Below are 20,881 nucleotides of genomic sequence, written 5' to 3'. Positions count from 1 at the left end.
TGTGTCTTTATTTTAATATATGAAGGGATAGTTTATATTGATATGAAATTTTAAGCCTTGTTTATATTGTTGCCTTATTTGTTGAACTATTTTTAACAATACTGTATATAAAGTATTCAAAATAATTAATTAACGGATTATGAATCGACAGCAGTTTACCTTAAGCCTTAGGCTGATGTCTTTCCTGCTGCAGCTTTACAATTACTGCACTTACTTGAATGAAAAATAGAGTAATAAAACATAACACAGCATACCCTTAGGCACACAGACATAGACAGACAAGACACATACTGGTTTTTCACGATCTCCATAGTTTGCCTGATACATCACAACTCGCGAAGATGTATTGTATGTATCTCCTTTCTTATAACGTATTCTCTGATGTCTTACTGATTATGTCACTTTTTTATACAGTATGCACAGTTTTTAATGGTATAATATAATCGAGTATCCTGGGTTCGCCCAACTGTATGAATTTAATAAGGTAACAATAAACGTGAACATCTCAACTTAAACATTATTATTTATTTAGAACATTACTAGCAACCATGCCACTTTATAACAATATAACAGACACAGACATATACATGTTTGGTTAAACTCAGAAAAGCTGAAATTCTAAATAATTTACACTTCATGTTGCCATGATCAGAGAATGCATGTCCCATTGATTTATCCATCTTGTATCATGTCTAACTTTAGTGGATCATAACATTATTGATTATGGAATATATCTGCAGATGCTCCAGTTCAAGATGAGACCAGACAACGAAGGCCAAACTGTTGGCTACAACAGATTAGGTAAGCCTTGATTTTAGTATAGCACTTGTCGATTACTTGCAGCCCCAACTGGCTGGTTAAGAGGAGGGAGCATTCAGTATAAAACACAGCACAGTCAATTAAATATGTTTTTGAGGTTTTTCAAACATTGTGAATCACTGCAACCACAAGAGGTCATTAAGCGTACAGTCAGAAAAATGCACAGAAAATACGAGGCTGATAGAAACCTCCAGGAAGTTGTGATCACAATAATTAACACAGATTCTACTAATCCCTATGAATTCTGCATAACCTTACACTTTGGTCAAATCCCTGCAACTTTTCTGTAAATGTGATCAATCACTGTAGTTTCCTGAACCACACATCACCAAACTCACTTCGTAGTGACTAGTTCTGATGATGCAGACCATGCGGACAACATCTCATTACCTTCATAATCCTGAGCCTTTTTGGTAAAGTTACTTGGAACACTCCAAAAAGTGTGATTTAATTCTCAATGGAACAAGTTTCCTTCAGTTTTCAGTTTTGTAATATTTACCTTTTCAGCAAAAAAGTGGCAAAAAATGTTGCAATATACAAAGCAATTTTCTGGAAAAGCTGCCGTGGAATCAGACATTTTATGCCACAACAATCCCAAAATACCCTGCGAAATCCTGAAGGGAGTGATGGAATATGAGACAGTAGAAAGCTAAATGTTTTGATAAATATCCTCATGTTCTCCGTAAATGTCCAGAGTGTCTTCATCAAAGGGCTGCTGTACGTTTACATAGTCATCATCACTATCTTCATCATCCCTCTCCTTGTCCCTCAACCAAGGCATAGACGTCCTCGCTTCCCACGTGATTATGACCATTGTCCTCCTCTTCCCCATAGTCATGATCTTCATCGCCATCCTCTTCTTCCATTCCTCTTGTTTGCTCTTGCCTCATACACTCGTACACTTCTTCAAAGTTTGTATAACGCTCTTCCTCCTCCTCTTCCTCAAAATCTTCATGATGGTTCCTGACAGACACTGAAACACATGTATGGGAACAGAATGTGTCATGAATATTAGAATCAGTTCTCTAAATATCACAGTTAACACAAAAAAAGGTTAAACAAACAGCAACAGTCTTATACTGTCACGTGTGTCCTTGTGAACAGACATTGAGTTTGGAAGTGGGCTCCAGGCTGCCTGGCTCCTGTCCTTCTCCTGAGAACCAGAAAGACCACCACCAAGACCAGCAGGGGCACCAGCAGGGGCACCAGCAGGATCCCAGCAACTACTGTGGAGACCAGCAGCAACAAAGGCACTAGGAGAGAAAAACAATGTATCCTTAAAACAACGCCTGATTCTTTTACTGAAGTAATAACCTGGTGATATTTTGGTACAGAGGGGATTACTTTAATATTACAGTTTAATTTCTGTGATATTTATTGTACCCAAACAGCAGGATAAAAACGCACGCTCTACCAGGTGAGCGACCATGTGCACCCAAACCACTATTTAAAACACAATAACTTTCATGGAAACACAAATACCAAAACAGTTCTGGTGTTATGCTAACTACCCTGTTTCTACATTATTGTATTGGTTCTAAGACAATACAAGAGTTAAACATTTAAAACACATCTCTTTTTTTTATATGGAAACATTTTGGTGCAAGTACAATGAATAGGGGCTGGAACCTGCAAAAACACCCATTTCCTATTTATATATTGGTGATAATGCTTTAAACTAAACACCCAAAGGCCAGGATCAATTATTGGAAATACACATACAATAATTTCTATGTATTAACCATAAATCTTAGCTGGAAAACTAAACCACCCTTTTCTACTTCATTGTATTGTTTTGTCTTGTGTTTTAAGACAATAGTAATATAAAAATTCTATTTGACACATTGTTTGATGTCTTACATGGTGTAATTACCATGAACCAGGGAAAACTGCTACACCTGTCTCTTTTTAATAGTATTATTATATAATTTGTTTTAGGACAATAACATCACTGTTATTATTATATGTTATTATTTACAGGCTGTAAATTTAACGTTGAAAGTTGATGATAGAGCTCTGCTCTCCCCACTCTATACTCTTTTGGATGTGGGAACTTTGTTAACACAGAAAACAAATAAACAACTATCTTAAATCCTACAGTGAACTTACATGTAATGATGACACTAATCAGTGTTGTTTCGGTGGAAGTGAATTTCCTTGAGGACAGTGTGACTTCATACACACAGCTGTAGTTGCCCTGGTGTTCATACTCAGCTACAGGGAAGTTGAAGGAGGCTGAGTTGTTGACTGCTGGCTTGGTGTCGGTGATGTTGGAGCCAGAGAAGATGAGAGAGAAAACACCTCCAGGATAGTGGGAGGAAATGGAGCAGGTGATGACAAAGCTGTAACCCCTGGTGACCTCTGCACCTTCAGAACCCCAGGCCAACCCTCTGTTAGGAGATGTCAGGTTGATGCTGGGCTGCAGCAGTGGCACTGGGTACAAAAGGAAACAATGTAAAGACATTTTAGACTAGATGACATTAAAGTGGATTCTGAACACATAGATAAAATGTAGCTAGCACTGTGCTCGAAGAATGTCAAAACTGGTTAAATCTTGGAACTGCGGTTCATTTTTTTGTGCAGCAAAAAACTTGGCTAAAAAAGAGAATATAACTGAAGGGGGGCGCTCATGTGCAATGATGGAGTAGACGTGTTTTCCGAGTGCTCCGTGCCATCTCCTTAATTTTATTTTCATAACATTGCACTTGAACATTATTTTACGCTAGGTTGTCCTTAAAACTGTGCTGTAGCCTGTTGGAAGTGGGTTTATGTCAACATGCCTAAGAAAGACGATAGTCAGAGGGATACATCCAAGACGAGTTTGTCGGCCGCTAGCAACGATGCTATATTAGCAGGTATCGCTAACCACGGGGCTGAGCTCGTGAAAAACACCTCTCTCGTAGATGGCTTAAAGAAATCTCTGGAGGGCCGCCGAGACGCAATTGAAGCAACGCTATCATCGCTTCAGAATAAAAACCATGAAACTGAGCGCCGCTTTGATGATTTCGACGAAGTCATGTCAGCTAATGACGGCCGCATAACAGCACTGGAAGCTACGTGCAACGAGCTACAGGTGGCTAACTGTCTCCTCAAAGCTAAAGTGAATGATTTGGAGGGTCGCTCCCGCAGACTCAATGTCAGGATTGTGGGCATTAAAGAAGGGGAAGAGAAAGGCAGCCCTACTGATTTTGTTTCTAAGCTGATCCCAGAGCTACTCAGCGGAGACAACTTTAGCAGAACCGTAAAAATAGACTGGGCCCACTGTAGCCTGAGACCGTGGCTAACCGAAGCTGGGGCTAAATGTTCCCTGCGTTTTCCTGCCAAGCTCCATGTCGATTACAACAACACATCGAAGATTTTTGTGTCACCAGCCGATGCTGAACGGTTTGCCAACTCTTTAGGCCCAGTGAATGACTCCTAAACCCTATATATTATATATTACTATTATTATGTATATATATATATTTTTTTTTTTCGGATTAGATATTTTCCTATCCGGCATTTTGATAAATGTTCAGATCTAACACATTTATTTTTAGTTGATCATTGATGCAGCATAATGTAATATTATGTGTTTAAATAGCGTATCACACAGTGTCCTTTCTCGGGTGCATGAATCTAGCACTGGGACAATTTTATGTATTACCTTCGGATCGTATTAATATTGATTGATACTCCTGGTTATGTGTATTTATTTAAGCGTTTACCTTTTCATATATACACATATTTTTCTATTGTATTTTCTCTTTATTTTTTTGAGTTTGATGTTTTATATGCTGCACCGTTTATACCTTCCCGCCTGTTATATCTCACCAATCGTGTGTTCTGAATATCGCTTACACTGAGTACTTTATTGTGGGTGCAATTTAAACATTAGTGAGTGTGTTGTAGAAGCGCATGGGGCCGCGTGGTAACTGGGCTTTTCAATGGGCTTTTCAGTGGGCAGTTTGGCTGGCTCTGTTACCCGGCTGCCTCGTTGTTAGCTAGTGGGATGTACCGCTTAGTTCTTTTAGCGGGTTTGGGTTTTGTGGGGGTTTTATTTGTCTTTCTTCATCTGCCATTTTTGTCACTTGATGTTTTGCCAGCCCTTTGTATGTCACATGTCAAACTTCACCTTCTGTCCCTCCGCATAAATCTATGTAATTTACTCACTTAGGTCAGGGATGAGTCACATCACTTTTACTACTTGGGAATTGTAGGGGTATGGGCAGGGCTCTTAAACGAGGTAAAGTATTCTCGCATTTGAAGTCCCTGTCGTTTGATATTGTTTTTTTGCAGGAGACCCATATCCAACCTTCAGAGCAGAGGCGTTTAAGATCTGTGTGGGTGTCTCAGGTATACCAGTCCACCTTTTCCTCCAAGGCGAGGGGGGTTGCCATTCTTGTTCGCAGAACCATCCTTTCAGAAACTGAAATATGAATACAACCATATTCTGGACGAGCAGGTTGGGAACTATATTCGTAGACTAAAGCAGAAGCACTTTGAGCTGGGTGAGAAGGCCGATAAATTGCTCGCTAGGCAACTGAAGGGCGTCATATCTGATAGGGCAATACATAAAATTTCCTCATCCACTGGTCAGCTACTAACTGATCACAAGCAGATCAATGACAGATTTTTTTGTTTTTACAGCCATCTATATACTTCCAGATCTACTGCCACGGATACAGACATTGCCAATTTTCTCCATACTTTAGACATTCCAGTCCTTTCTGAGTCTGCAAGACTAAAATTGGACTCTGAATTTACATTGGAGGAGATCAGAAATGCTATTCGTTCTTTTCCCAGTGGCAAAGCATGTGGTCCAGATGGATTTGGGATAGAATTTTACAAGACACACACTGACGTTATCGCCCCCCTCTTGCTTCGGATGGTCAATTGCTCAGTGAAAAATGGCACCTTCCCTCATAGCCTCTACGACGCCCATATCTGTGTCCTCTTAAAAAAGGACAGAGACGAAACAAATGTTTCTTCGTATCGTCCCCTAAGTCTGCTTAACTCTGACCAAAAGATTATTGCAAAAGTCCTGACCAACCGGTTAAACAAATATATTGGCACTTTAATTCATCCTGGTCAATCAGGTTTCATCCCCGATAGATTTTCCTTCTCAAACACAAGGTGTTTGCTTAATTTAATGTATTCAGCTAAATTGCCCCACTCTGCTGTGATCTCACTAGATGCCCAGCAGGCTTTTGACCAGGTAGAGTGGAAATACACGTTCAGTATGAATATATTAAAAATGCTTTATGCTGGTCCCCAATCTTCTGTTCTAACCAACCACGAAAGGTCCCCCCCGTTCCTGTTGCACCGCGGCACCTGGCAGGGCTGCTGCCTCCCTCCAATGCTTTTTGCATTAGCTCTTGAGCCGCTGGCTTAGAGCCAACCCCCAAATCTCTGGTATAAGGTGCAGCACATCCGAGTGTACCATCGGTCTGTACGCAGATGATGTAATTCTGACTTTTTCAGATGTGAAATCATCCCTCTCACCCCTTCTTTACCTGATATATGGCTATGGGCGATTCAGCTTCAAGAGGTGGCTAAATGATATGGTTTCCTGTTTACACCTTGAAGAAGTTCGGTTTTCTATGTCTAACTCCCAAGATAAGTTTAAGAAGATCTGGGGCCCTTTCATAGAATACATCAGGAAGGATAGACCAAAAAACTGGGACCTAAATGCACTGCACTGTCTTTTTTTTTATATATAATTTTTTTTGTTAGTTATCCATACTGAGACTTTGCCACTCCCCTCCGGCTCAGGCCTCCTTGACTCACTCTGTGTGAGTGGACTTTCTGGGACATCTGTTCAGTGAATCGACATGTATAATTACATTTTCTTTTCTATATAATGAGTAAGTGCTGGCTGTATGTTTTTTTGTATTTGTTTTGTTTTAATTGCCTGGTTAACTGTCTTTTTGTTTGTATTATGTGTGCCTGTATGTATAAAAATCTGCATAAATAAAAAAAAAAAAAAAAAAGACAGTTTATGGTTGGGGCTAAGCAGGCACTATCTTGAATGGGATGACTCATGAAGGCACCATATGCTGCCCCTGAAGACGCAAATTCTAATTTGGAGCCCAAAGGTCCTCTCCAATTCTGGAAAGTATTTTTTAATTGAAAGATGACCAAAGAACGATGGAAAACATGTTTTTGCTCTTCCCCGACTGGCTTGGGTAAGAGTTTGACAGTGAAATATGGTTTGGTATGGTTGATCTGATTGGTTGAATTTTGCCCATGATAGATGGTGACATACAGATGGTTCAACCAATCATCTCCAAAGTGCTTTTTTAAAGTCCCTGTCCCTTTTCAAACAGTTTCCAGTGACGGCTTCCCGAATAGTTCTGTGTAACAAACCATTTGATGCATTCAGGCCTTGAATTTAAACAGCTACAGGACCTTGTCCATTCGCTCTACTGGGGTTTTGCAAAGGCCAGGCAGTAGTAACGTTTTTTCACATACTGTTTGTCCCCTCCCCCTCCACACCTAAATGGTTGCACAAAGTTTAAGTTTTTGCAATGCTTTTTTGAGGGTCTTGGAATGCTTGAATATTCACAAAAATATGCATACATGTCAGAACTGGCAAACATTACAAAGTTCTCCAGTGAGTGGGCTGGGGTCTTGTCAGTGGGCCACAGAAATCTGGTGGGATTATTGCTCTCATCATTGTGAATGTATATCAATTTATTTTACAAGAGTTTGGATTGGAAGTCGGCCATGTAGTAATATACATTTTCTGTCTGTTGAATGCTCAAAATCTCAGAAAACATCACACCCATAGTTGATCTGGTAAATATTTCAATCTGATGTCTCAATTTGACTTGGGCGTGGCACATTTGCTCCATAGCATCTTTATTACTCTTGGCCTGCAGACGCATTTTTGACACCCCTGATATAGTCTAAAAAACTCACGTGACGAATATTGATATCTGATATGGGTCTTGGACATGCGTGTGGCAAAATGGCTCGAAAGTGCCCCCAACAAAATTTTACTTGGATGTACAAAATTCAGGAGCCACATGTCCAGACTTGCACCTTTTGTAGCCATACACTAAAGGTCTTTTTTAGGCCTTATACTTTAACAAACTCCACAAAGAAATTAATGAATCAGATGAAACTGAATTGGGTCAGTACAATCTTAAGACCTTTGTGATGCTAAATCACGAAGCATTTTAGGGTTCATTGAATGGTGTGTCCATGGCATCAAATTTCAATATTTCATCAACAAGAAGAAGTTGTTGTAATCTGAGTGTACATTGTCCAATCTGCCCCAAATTTTACATGGGTGATAAGAGTCCCATCCTGAACACATGCACATGCCAATATTCAGTCATAGTCATACCACCCACTTACTGACAAGGGGGGTAACAGGAAGTTAGCCTTGTGTTACAATCGTTTTTTAATTTACATGGACTTTGCAAGGTGTGGTCTACACTTGATATACTGGAATATACACATAGCGGACACAGGAAGTGACATTTAACTCTTTGCAGTGTCTGAAACATATGAAAAGTCAGACCCATATCGACTGACCTTCAGCAAAATCTGCAGCACACCCCAGTTTTTTTTTTTCAGTGCTAATGCATGTTTCAATGCCAATATTTTGCTTTTCAGTCTGGGTTTCAATTCCAACATTTAAAGTCATTGTTCTAGCGCCATATCAACACACCTGACGAATGTTGTACTGTTGAGTACTGACTGATTCTATTCTATTAGGCAAATCACAGCATGAACACGGTTTTCCTTCCTCATAATTGAGAAGAAATATTCATTGATTTAAAATTTTGTTTTTTTCTTTCCAGTAACAAAAAAACACCATTCTCTGCACAATCATTTTGTAATTTCTACGAAATTTAATAGAAAACGAAATCAATATTGGATAATGTATTTCCTTACCAGAAACACAGAGTCTGACAGAGTCAGTGAAGGGGGAGCTGAAGTCTCGACTTGAAACCTGTGTCTGATACTGACACTGGTATGCTCCCTCGTTATCAAAGTTCACTTTGAGGATACTGAAGGTAACAGAGTTGGTACTTGACGTTTGCCTCTTTCTGAAAGACCCTGAGGTCTTCTGCAGGATAAATGTTCCACCTAAATGCTGAGTTGAGACTGAACAGGTGAATCCAACATCCTGACCCCAGGTAACCTCACCAGCAGGATTCAAGGAGATGCTGGGCTTCGGGAGGCTCACTGGAAAAATTACACAATGTTAGAACCTCTGGCCTCGGCCACTATTTCAGAATTTGAAGTATGTGATCTTAGAAAAAATTTGATATATATATATATATATATATATATATATATATATATATATACGACATGTTAAAAGACTCAAATTCCAAGTATATGATGCATATGACGATTGCATATTCATCCTCTTCCTCATCATCATCATCATCCACACTTATATGGATTTCATCACCTAGATTATTGGTTCCCCATCTGGGGGTTGGGTCCCCCACCGGGGGTTACCAAAGCTTCATCGGGGGTCGCTGCCTTTATCTCAGCATTTTGTTCAATACATCCAGCTATAGCTAGAGTACATAAGGTAACTGCAACTGATGCTACAGTACAGTAACACATAACTTAAATTTCTTGGAATGTATACATAATTTAATACAAGTTAACAACTAACTCAAGACTGAGAAATTGATTTTTCCTTACCATTAACAGAGAGTCTGACAGAGTCACTTAAGGGGGAGCTGAAGTGTCGACCTGAAATCTGTGTCTGATACTGACACTGGTACGCTCCCTCATTATCAAAGTTCACTTTGACGATATTGAAGGTAACAGAGTTGGTACTTGACGTTTGGGTCTTTCTGAAAGAGCCTGAGGTCTTCTGCAGGATAAATGTTCCACCTAAATGCTGAGTTGAGACTGAACAGGTGAATCCAACATCCTGACCCCAGGTAACCTCACCAGCAGGATTCAAGGAGATGCTGGGCTTGGGTAGGCTCACTGGAAAAATTACACAATGTTAGAACCTCTGGCCTCGGCCACTATTTCAGAATTTGAAGTATGTGATCTTAGAAAAATTTGATATATATATATATATATATATATATATATACGACATGTTAAAAGACTCAAATTCCAAGTATATGATGCATATGACGATTGCATATTCATCCTCTTCCTCATCATCATCATCATCCACACTTATATGGATTTCATCACCTAGATTAGTGGTTCCCCATCTGGGGGTTAGGTCCCCCACCGGGGGTTACCAAAGCTTCATCGGGGGTCGCTGCCTTTATCTCAGCATTTTGTTCAATACATCCAGCTATAGCTAGAGTACATAAGGTAACTGCAACTGATGCTACAGTACAGTAACACATAACTTAAATTTCTTGGAATGTATACATAATTTAATACAAGTTAACAACTAACTCAAGACTGAGAAATGTATTTTTCCTTACCATTAACAGAGAGTCTGACAGAGTCACTTAAGGGGGAGCTGAAGTCTCGACCTGAAATCTGTGTCTGATACTGACACTGGTACGCTCCCTCGTTATCAAAGTTCACTTTGAGGATGCTGAAGGTAACAGAGTTGATACTTGATGTTTGGGTCTTTCTGAAAGAGCCTGAGGTCTTCTGCAGGATGAATGTTCCACCTAAATGCTGAGTTGAGATTGAACAAGTGATGGCGACATCCTGACCCCAGGTAACCTCACCAGCAGGATTCATGGAGATGCTGGGCTTGAGGAGGCTCACTGAAAAAATTTCACAATGTTAGAGCAATATATATATTGCCTTTGAGCTGAGGTGTATCTCTTTAGTTTTATTTTTTTAATACAGTCAAATGGAAAAAAAAGAACATTGGGGAATGTATTTTTCCTTACCAGTAACAGAGAGTCTGAAAGAGTCACTTAAGGGGGAGCTGAAGTCTCGACTTGAAACCTGTAACTGATACTGACACTGGTATGCTCCCTCATTATCAAAGTTCACTTTGACGATATTGAAGGTAACAGAGTTGGTACTTGACGTTTGGGTCTTTCTGAAAGAGCCTGAGGTCTTCTGCAGGATAAATGTTCCACCTAAATGCTGAGTTGAGACTGAACAGGTGAATCCAACATCCTGACCCCAGGTAACCTCACCAGCAGGATTCAAGGAGATGCTGGGCTTGGGTAGGCTCACTGGAAAAATTACGCAATGTTAGAACCTCTGGCCTTGGCCACTATTTCAGAATTTGAAGTATGTGATCTTAGAAAAAATGTGATATATATATATATATATATATATATATATATATATATATACGACATGTTAAAAGACTCAAATTCCAAGTATATGATGAATATGACGATTGCATATTCATCCTCTTCCTCATCATCATCATCCACACTTCTATGGATTTCATCACCTAGATTAGTGGTTCCCCATCTGGGGGTTGGGTCCCCCACCGGGGGTTACCAAAGCTTCATCGGGGGTCGCTGCCTTTATCTCAGCATTTTGTTCAATACATCCAGCTATAGCTAGAGTACATAAGGTAACTGCAACTGATGCTACAGTACAGTAACACATAACTTAAATTTCTTCAATTCAATTCAATTCAATTTTATTTGTATAGCGCCAATTCATAACAGAAGTTATCTCAGGACACTTTTCAAATAGAGCAGGTCTAGACCGAACTCTTTAACATTAATTACAGAGACCCAACAGTACCACCATGAGCAAGCACTTGGCGACAAGGGCAAGGAAAAACTGCCTGTTAAAAGGCAGAAACCTAGGACAGATCCTCCGGCTCTGGGTGGTCGTCTGTCTCGACCAGTTGGGGTGAGAGAGAGAGAGAGAGAGAGAGAGAGAGAGAGGCAGAGAGAGAGAGAGCGAGAGAGAGAGGCAGAGAGAGAGAGAGAGAGAGCGAGAGACAGACAGACAGACAGGTGCACAGCAACAACAGTATTGGCAATGGCAGTCAAGCAGGACCATGGCAGGAGGCTCCACCAGGATCCATGAGAATCTGCGAGACGAGAAAGCACAAGAACTCCGGGGAAGAAGTGGAGTTAGTAACATGCATTAATGGAAGATGAATGAGTGCAGAAAGAGAGAGGAAGGGAGGAGCTCAGTGCACCATGGGAAATCCCCTGATAGTCTAGGCCTATAGCAGCATAACTAAGGGATGGTTCAGGACTCACCTGATCCAGCCCTAACTATAAGCTTTATCAAAGAGGAATGTCTTTAGCCTACTCTTGAATGTGGTGAGGGTGTCTGCCTCCCGAACCACAACTGGAAGCTGGTTCCACAGGAGAGGAGCTTGGTAACTGAAGGCTCTGGCTCCTGTTCTACTTTTTAGAGACTATAGGAACCACAAGTAGCCCAGCATTCAGAGAACGTAGTGTTCTAGTGGGGTAATAGGGTACTATGAGCTCTTTAAGATATGAAGGGGCCTGACCATGAAGAGCTTTATAGGTGAGGAGGAGAATTTTAAATTCAATTCTACATTTTACAGGGAGCCAATGCAGGAAGCTAGTACAGGAGAGATGTGATCTCTTTTTCTAGTTCCTGTCAGTACTCGTGCTGCAGCGTTCTGAATTAATTGGAGCGTTTTAATGGTCTTATTGGGGCAACCTGATAATAAAGAGTTGCAGTAATCCAGCCTTGAAGTAACAAATGCATGGATTAGTTTTTCTGCATCTGTCTGTGATAGGATGTGTCTATTTTTTCTAATATTACGTAAATGAAAGAAGGCGGTCCTAGAGGTCTGCTTTATGTGGGAGTTAAATGACAAATCCTGATCAAAGATAACTCCAAGATTCCTGACAGTGGTGCTAGAGGCCAAGTTAATGCCATCTAGAGTAACTATATCTTTAGACAATGAGTCTCTTAAGGTTTTTGGGGCCAAGAACAAGAATTTTGTTTTTTTCTGATTATAACATCAGAAAATTGCAGGTCATCCAGGATTTTATGTCCATAAGACATGTTTGTAATTTAGATAATTGATTAATTTCATTGGGTTTGATTGATAGATATAACTGCGTATCATCTGCATAACAGTGAAAGTTAATGGAGTGATTCCTAATAATGTTGCCTAAAGGGAGCATATATAAAGTAAATAGTATTGGTCCAAGTACAGAACCTTGTGGAACTCCATGACTAACTGTAGTATTTATTGAAGATTCATCGTTAACATGTACAAACTGCGAGCGATCTGATAAATATGACTTAAACCAGCTTAGTGCGGTTCCTTTAATGCCAATTTGATGCTCAAGTCTCCCCAAAAGAATATTATGGTCAATGGTGTCAAATGCAGCACTAAGATCTAATAATACAAGTACAGAGACAAGTCCATTGTCAGAAGCAATCAGAAGGTCATTATTAACTTTAACCAGAGCTGTCTCTGTGCTATGATGAACTCTAAATCCTGACTGAAAATCCTCAAATAAACTATTGTTATGTAGAAAGTCACACAACTCTTTGGCGACTACTTTCTCCAGAATCTTAGAGAGGAAGGGGAGGTTAGAAATCGGTCTATAGTTGGCTAAAACCCCTGGGTCAAGAGTGGACTTTTAAGAAGGGGTTTAATTACAGTGACTTTAAAGGACTATGGTACATATCCTGATAATAAAGAAAGATTAATCATATCCAGTAAAGAAGTGCCAATTAAGGGAACAACTTCTTTAAGGAGCCTAGTTGGGATCGGGTCTAATAGACAGGTTGATGGCTTCGATGAAGAAATGATTGAAGTTAACTGATGAAGATCGATAGCAGAAAAACAGTCTAAATAAATATCTAAGTTTACATTGACAGAAGTCCCTGAACTTGGAGAGCCACTGATGACTGTTGATGGCAGTTGGTGATTAATTTTCTCTCTAATAGTAATAATTTTATTATAAAAGAAGCTCATGAAGTCATTGCTACTTAAGTTTATGGGGATATGTGGCTCAATAGAGCTGTGACTCTCTGTCAGCCTGGCTACAGTGCTGAAGAGGAACCTAGGGTTGTCCTTATTTTCTTCTATTAGTGCTGAGTAATAGGCTCCTCTGGCATTACGGAGGGCCTTTCTATAAATTTTAAGATTATCTTGCCAATTTGAGCGATATTCTGATAATTTGGAAGAGCGCCATTTCCTTTCAGATTTCCTACCTATTTGTTTTAACTGGCGGGTTTGGTGGTTATACCAAGGTGCTAGTCTCCTATGTTTTAATAATTTCCTTTTTATAGGAGCGATAGAGTCTAATGTTGATCGTAGTGAGCCTGTAGCACTATCGACAAGATTATCAATTTCAGAGGGACTAAAGTCGTTATAGGACACTGAAGGAATCTCCTCCTTAAATTTAGCTACAGCACTGTCAGATAGACATCTGCTGTAGGAGGTTTTGCCTAATGGCTTATAATCTAATAGTATGAATTCAAAAGTTATTAAATAATGGTCAGATAGGAAAGGATTATGTGGGAAGACTATTAAATGTTCAATATCAATGCCATATGATAAGACAAGGTCAAGAGTGTGATTAAAACAATGAGTTGGTTTATTTACACTCTGACAGAAGCCAATTGAGTCTATTAATGATATAAATGCATTACTAAGGCTGTCATTGTCAACATCCACATGAATATTAAAATCACCTACAATAATTACTTTATCTGATTTAAGGACTAAACTTGATAGAAACTCTGAAAATTCAGATATAAAATCAGAGTACGGTCCAGGAGCGCGGTACACTATAACAAACAGAACTGGCTGCGGTGTTTTCCAGTTTGGGTGAGAAAGACTAAGAACAAGGCTTTCAAATGAATTATAATTTAGTTTAGGTTTAGGGTCCATTAAAACACTCGAATCATATATGGCTGTCACTCCACCTCCTCGGCCTGTGCTTCGAGGAATGTGAGTATTAATATGACTGGGGGGGTGGATTCATTTAGGCTAACATACTCCTGGTGGGACAACCAGGTCTCAGTAAGACAAAGTAAATCAATATCATAGTCTGATATTAATTCATTCACTAAAACAGCTTTAGAGGACAGAGACCTGATATTTAACAGTCCACATTTCATTCTCTTATTTTGTGCTACTGAGGAGTTAGTTTTAATTTTTATTAGATTTTTATGTTGAACTTGTTTTTATTTCTTTAAATAATTTAGGTGGTCGGGGGACAGACACAGTCTCTATGGGGTTTTGGGTGGGTGACTGTTCTAAAGAAAGAGCAGAGAAGTGTGTAAGACAGCAGCTCTGCTTCCTGGTCCTAACTCTGGACTGTCAGGTTTCTTGGAATGTATACATAATTTAATACAAGTTAACAACTAACTCAAGACTGAGAAATGTATTTTTCCTTACCATTAACAGAGAGTCTGACAGAGTCACTTAAGGGGGAGCTGAAGTCTCGACCTGAAATCTGTGTCTGATACTGACACTGGTACGCTCCCTCGTTATCAAAGTTCACTTTGAGGATGCTGAAGGTAACAGAGTTGATACTTGATTTTTGGGTTTTTCTGAAAGAGCTTGAGGTTTTCTGCAGGATGAATGTTCCACCTAAATGCTGAGTTGAGATTGAACAAGTGATGGCGACATCCTGACCCCAGGTAACCTCACCAGCAGGATTCATGGAGATGGCTGGGCTTGAGGAGGCTCACTGAAAAAATGTCACAATGTTAGAGCAATATATATATTGCCTTTGAGCTGAGGTGTATCTCTTTAGTTTTATTTTTTTAATACAGTCAAATGGAAAAAAAGAACATTGGGAAATGTATTTTTCCTTACCAGTAACAGAGAGTCTGAAAGAGTCACTTAAGGGGGAGCTGAAGTCTCGACTTGAAACCTGTAACTGATACTGACACTGGTATGCTCCCTCATTATCAAAGTTCACTTTGACGATATTGAAGGTAACAGAGTTGGTACTTGACGTTTGGGTCTTTCTGAAAGAGCCTGAGGTCTTCTGCAGGATAAATGTTCCACCTAAATGCTGAGTTGAGACTGAACAGGTGAATCCAACATCCTGACCCCAGGTAACCTCACCAGCAGGATTCAAGGAGATGCTGGGCTTGGGTAGGCTCACTGGAAAAATTACGCAATGTTAGAACCTCTGGCCTTGGCCACTATTTCAGAATTTGAAGTATGTGATCTTAGAAAAAATGTGATATATATATATACGACATGTTAAAAGACTCAAATTCCAAGTATATGATGAATATGACGATTGCATATTCATCCTCTTCCTCATCATCATCATCCACACTTCTATGGATTTCATCACCTAGATTAGTGGTTCCCCATCTGGGGGTTGGGTCCCCCACTGGGGGTTACCAAAGCTTCATCGGGGTCGCTGCCTTTATCTCAGCATTTTGTTCAATACATCCAGCTATAGCTAGAGTACATAAGGTAACTGCAACTGATGCTACAGTACAGTAACACATAACTTAAATTTCTTGGAATGTATAAATAATTTAATACAAGTTAACAACTAACTCAAGACTGAGAAATGTATTTTTCCTTACCATAAGGTAACTGCAACTGATGCTACAGTACAGTAACACATAACTTAAATTTCTTGGAATGTATACATAATTTAATACAAGTTAACAACTAACTCAAGACTGAGAAATGTATTTTTCCTTACCATTAACAGAGAGTCTGACAGAGTCACTTAAGGGGGAGCTGAAGTCTCGACTTGAAACCTGTAACTGATACTGACACTGGTATGCTCCCTCATTATCAAAGTTCACTTTGACGATATTGAAGGTAACAGAGTTGGTACTTGACGTTTGGGTCTTTCTGAAAGAGCCTGAGGTCTTCTGGAGGATAAATGTTCCACCTAAATGCTGAGTTGAGACTGAACAGGTGAATCCAACATCCTGACCCCAGGTAACCTCACCAGCAGGATTCAAGGAGATGCTGGGCTTGGGTAGGCTCACTGGAAAAATTACGCAATGTTAGAACCTCTGGCCTTGGCCACTATTTCAGAATTTGAAGTATGTGATCTTAGAAAAAATGTGATATATATATATATATATACGACATGTTAAAAGACTCAAATTCAAAGTATATGATGAATATGACGATTGCATATTCATCCTCTTCCTCATCATCATCATCATCATCCACACTTCTATGGATTTCATCACCTAGATTAATGGTTCCCCATCTGGGGGTTGGGTCCCCCACTGGGGGTTACCAAAGCTTCATCGGGGGTCGCTGCCTTTATCTCAGCATTTTGTTCAATACATCCAGCTATAGCTAGAGTACATAAGGTAACTGCAACTGATGCTACAGTACAGTAACACATAACTTAAATTTCTTGGAATGTATAAATAATTTAATACAAGTTAACAACTAACTCAAGACTGAGAAATGTATTTTTCCTTACCATAAGGTAACTGCAACTGATGCTACAGTACAGTAACACATAACTTAAATTTCTTGGAATGTATACATAATTTAATACAAGTTAACAACTAACTCAAGACTGAGAAATGTATTTTTCCTTACCATTAACAGAGAGATCTGACAGAGTCACTTAAGGGGGAGCTGAAGTCTCGACTTGAAACCTGTAACTGATACTGACACTGGTATGCTCCCTCATTATCAAAGTTCACTTTGACGATATTGAAGGTAACAGAGTTGGTACTTGACGTTTGGGTCTTTCTGAAAGAGCCTGAGGTCTTCTGGAGGATAAATGTTCCACCTAAATGCTGAGTTGAGACTGAACAGGTGAATCCAACATCCTGACCCCAGGTAACCTCACCAGCAGGATTCAAGGAGATGCTGGGCTTGGGTAGGCTCACTGGAAAAATTACGCAATGTTAGAACCTCTGGCCTTGGCCACTATTTCAGAATTTGAAGTATGTGATCTTAGAAAAATGTGATATATATATATATATATACGACATGTTAAAAGACTCAAATTCAAAGTATATGATGAATATGACGATTGCATATTCATCCTCTTCCTCATCATCATCATCATCATCCACACTTCTATGGATTTCATCACCTAGATTAATGGTTCCCCATCTGGGGGTTGGGTCCCCTACTGGGGGTTACCAAAGCTTCATCGGGGGTCGCTGCCTTTATCTCAGCATTTTGTTCAATACAGCCAGCTACAGCTAGAGTACATAAGGTAACCGCAACTGCTGCTACAGTACAGTGACAAATATAGGCTATTAGTACAACAGAATGTGTGATTTGGTAATAAATCTTGATTATGAAATATATCTGGTAACTAGATGTTTCTCTATTTTTTTTAAATGGTTGACTGAGCATTTACCGAAGTCTGTACATAGCTTTTAGACATACATAGATACAAGATACATAGGAACACCACGACATAACAACAAGAATATACCCGTAATGCAGCGCATTTAGCACATTCAACAGCCCCTGTCCTGTGCGTAGCACCCACCCACAGCAGCTACTGTGGTGCCTTGTTGAGAGATGCGATGGCAGAAGGTACAAAACTCCTGCCATAGCGACCACGTTTACAGGCCAGAGTCCTGTATCTGAGTCGAGATGGTAGCAGTGCGAATGATGAGTTGAGGGGGTGGCTGGGGTTGTGTTCTATACTGAGTGCTCTGCGTGTAATGGCTGTATTGTTGAGGTCTGAGAAGTCGGGGGTGGGGAGACCAATGATTTTAGAGGCGTGGTGTGTAATGCGTGTCAGTATGTTTCTATGTGAGGCATCTAACATGTTGAAGAAGCATGTTGAACAGGATGACGGGTTGGACTATACTTTTATAGAGTAATAACAGAAGTTTGTGGATGCCAGTGGTGTGATGACTGAAGTTCAGTTTATTGTCCAGGGTAAGGGTGAGGTATTAGATGGACAATCTCCACGGATTCACTGTTGATCATTGTGGGGTTATGGATGAGGTTGTGTGCTGAGCTGTGGATGCTGGAAGTGTTGATGATCAGTTATTTTGTTTTCTTAACATTCAGTTCTAGATGACTGTTTGTGCAGCATTGTATGAAGTGGGAGATGGAGTCCTGGTAGCTTAAAACAGAGTTATTGTCGTTGAGGAGTGCAAGTATGGCAATGACATCAGAGTATTTAATATATGTGGTGACAGTTGAGGGGCTGGTACAGTCATTGGTGTACAGGGTGAACACCAGGACACAATCTTGTGGGGCTTCTGTGTTGGTGATGATGGTGGAGGATGTAGCCCACTATGCACTATGTGCCCACTCTGACTGTCTATGGTCTGAGGAAACTGTGGACCCAGTGAATAAGGAGTGGAGGGATGCTGAGGTAGTGGAGTTTCCTGATCATCTGATGACGCTGGATGGTGTTAAAAGCAGAACTGAAATCGATGAATAGGATTCTGGCGAAGTTGCTGGGTGATTCTAGGTGCTGTAGGAGGGAGTAAAGGAGACATGCCGCAGCATCCTCGGTCCCCCTTTTGGCCTTGTAGGCAAACTGATCCCTGCACTGAACTAGATCTTTTGCGTCTGTCCCCTCCTTCAACCAAGACATTAATGAGGCGGTTATTGGTACTTGACCTTTTCAGAGTTTACGCGATCAAGAGGGGATGTTCTTGAGACGATTTTTAACTTATATCTCTCTGTAGAGGTGATTTGGACCCTTATGGAGAGATGAGACACTAGGTCCCATGGCCGTCCCATTAAGTGGTGTAGAGGGACAGTGGTAGTAATTTACATTCGTTTTCTTCTTTGTCTTTTGCAATATGTAGTTTTATTTCATGTTTTTGCTATAATCTCACATTTGTCAAATATATAAAACACTTTGAAATGAGAAAAAGACCCTATTTGGCACACCTGTGAGTGCTCATGCAATTTTGCTGAGTGAACCTGAGGAAGCTGCAAGCCAAACGTATTGTTTGCTTCTTAAATAAATCACAATAAAGTCACTCCAGTGTGCGGTGGTTAATTCAGATTTTTTTTTTACAAGGCCCTTATTATAATATTTTACACCGATCAGCCTTAATACTATGACCACCTGAGCACCCTGGTGGTCAGAATGTTCTGCAGCCCCATACCAACAAACTGTGATGCATTGTGTTCTGACACCTTTCTATCAGAACCAACATTAACTGTTTCAGCAGTTTGAGCTACAGTAGCTCGTCTGTTGGATCAGACTGCACGGGCCAGCCTTCTCTCCCCACCTATGACCCTGTCTCTGATTCACTGCTTTTCCTTCCTTGGAGCACTTTTGATAGGTACTGACCACTGCAGACCAGGGACACTCCAGAAGATCTGTAGTTTTGGAGTGGCTCTGACCAAGTCGTCTAGCCATCACAATGTGGCCCTTGTCACAGTTGTGATGGCTAGACGACATTGTCAGGGCTCCTCATCTAAGGCTAGCTGAAGAAGCAAAACCTCATAAATAAAAATGTCTTCTCACCTGAACAGACCACACCAGCGTCCTCACCGTGTCCACAGTTGTGTGTCCCAAATCCTATATGCTGACACTCAGTTAAAGACCTTTCACTTCCTGAACAGGACACATCATCAAGCCAGATTTGTCCTGTTCCTTGACCAAAGTGGGCCAATTCAGTGGCATCCAGTGCCGTACCACAGTCCAACTCTCTGCACACCACCTTAGTATCATTTAAGTCCCAGCCGTCATCACAGACTGTTCCCCAGGTATCATTGTAATAGATTTCAACTCTTCCAGAGCACTGAGTAGACCCAGACCCAGCCAATCTGATCTGCACACCTAATTGACACGTAAGAAATATCAGACATTATTTTTACTTTTTAACACACAAGATACATGAAAAAACCACAGGATTTGTAGGTATCACATATAGGTATTATCTGCAAATATCTCCTCCCTGAGTTTTAACTGTTAAAATTTGTTAATTTACTTTCTGTAGTTCCCATAAACTTGTTGATAAAGCCAAGATGTCTCTCTTGAAGCTCAGGATTTGAGCTTTTTTTTTGTGACATTAATGTTATAACTATCTGTAAATCTTGTATGTAATTTGGTATAATTCTTGTGATTCTGTTAGATTAATCATGCTGTTCCTTAATGTATCTTGCTTTGTCTTTTGCAATATGTAGCTCGCACATTTGTTAAATATATAAAACACTTTGAAATGAGAAAAAGACCCTATTTGGCACACCTGTGAATGCTCACGCAATTTTGCTGAGTGAACCTGAGGAAGCTGCAAGCCAAAC

The 20,881-nt window shown here is 40.1% G+C and overlaps 1 protein-coding gene across 1 annotated transcript in view; it reads right to left on the bottom strand.

Annotated features, from left to right (window-relative positions):
- Window positions 1–505: 505 nt before the first annotated feature.
- Window positions 506–20,881, bottom strand: part of LOC127356967 (titin-like) — a 125,511-nt gene continuing 105,135 nt past the window's right edge. Inside the window, exons 21-29 of the mRNA XM_051389069.1 lie at window positions 15,631–15,802; window positions 15,086–15,207; window positions 10,653–10,946; window positions 10,230–10,523; window positions 9,475–9,768; window positions 8,707–9,000; window positions 2,929–3,252; window positions 1,926–2,072; window positions 506–1,792 (exon numbers count right to left, since the gene is read on the bottom strand). Coding sequence (XP_051245029.1) covers window positions 1,569–1,792; window positions 1,926–2,072; window positions 2,929–3,252; window positions 8,707–9,000; window positions 9,475–9,768; window positions 10,230–10,523; window positions 10,653–10,946; window positions 15,086–15,207; window positions 15,631–15,802 — 2,165 coding nt within the window. The 3' untranslated portion in view covers window positions 506–1,568. The remainder of the gene's footprint in view (window positions 1,793–1,925; window positions 2,073–2,928; window positions 3,253–8,706; window positions 9,001–9,474; window positions 9,769–10,229; window positions 10,524–10,652; window positions 10,947–15,085; window positions 15,208–15,630; window positions 15,803–20,881) is intronic.

This window comes from Dicentrarchus labrax, unplaced genomic scaffold, assembly GCF_905237075.1.
Source record: "Dicentrarchus labrax unplaced genomic scaffold, dlabrax2021, whole genome shotgun sequence".
In the NCBI taxonomy this organism is placed as follows: domain Eukaryota; kingdom Metazoa; phylum Chordata; class Actinopteri; family Moronidae; genus Dicentrarchus; species Dicentrarchus labrax.
This window is presented reverse-complemented; position numbering and strand designations above follow the sequence as displayed.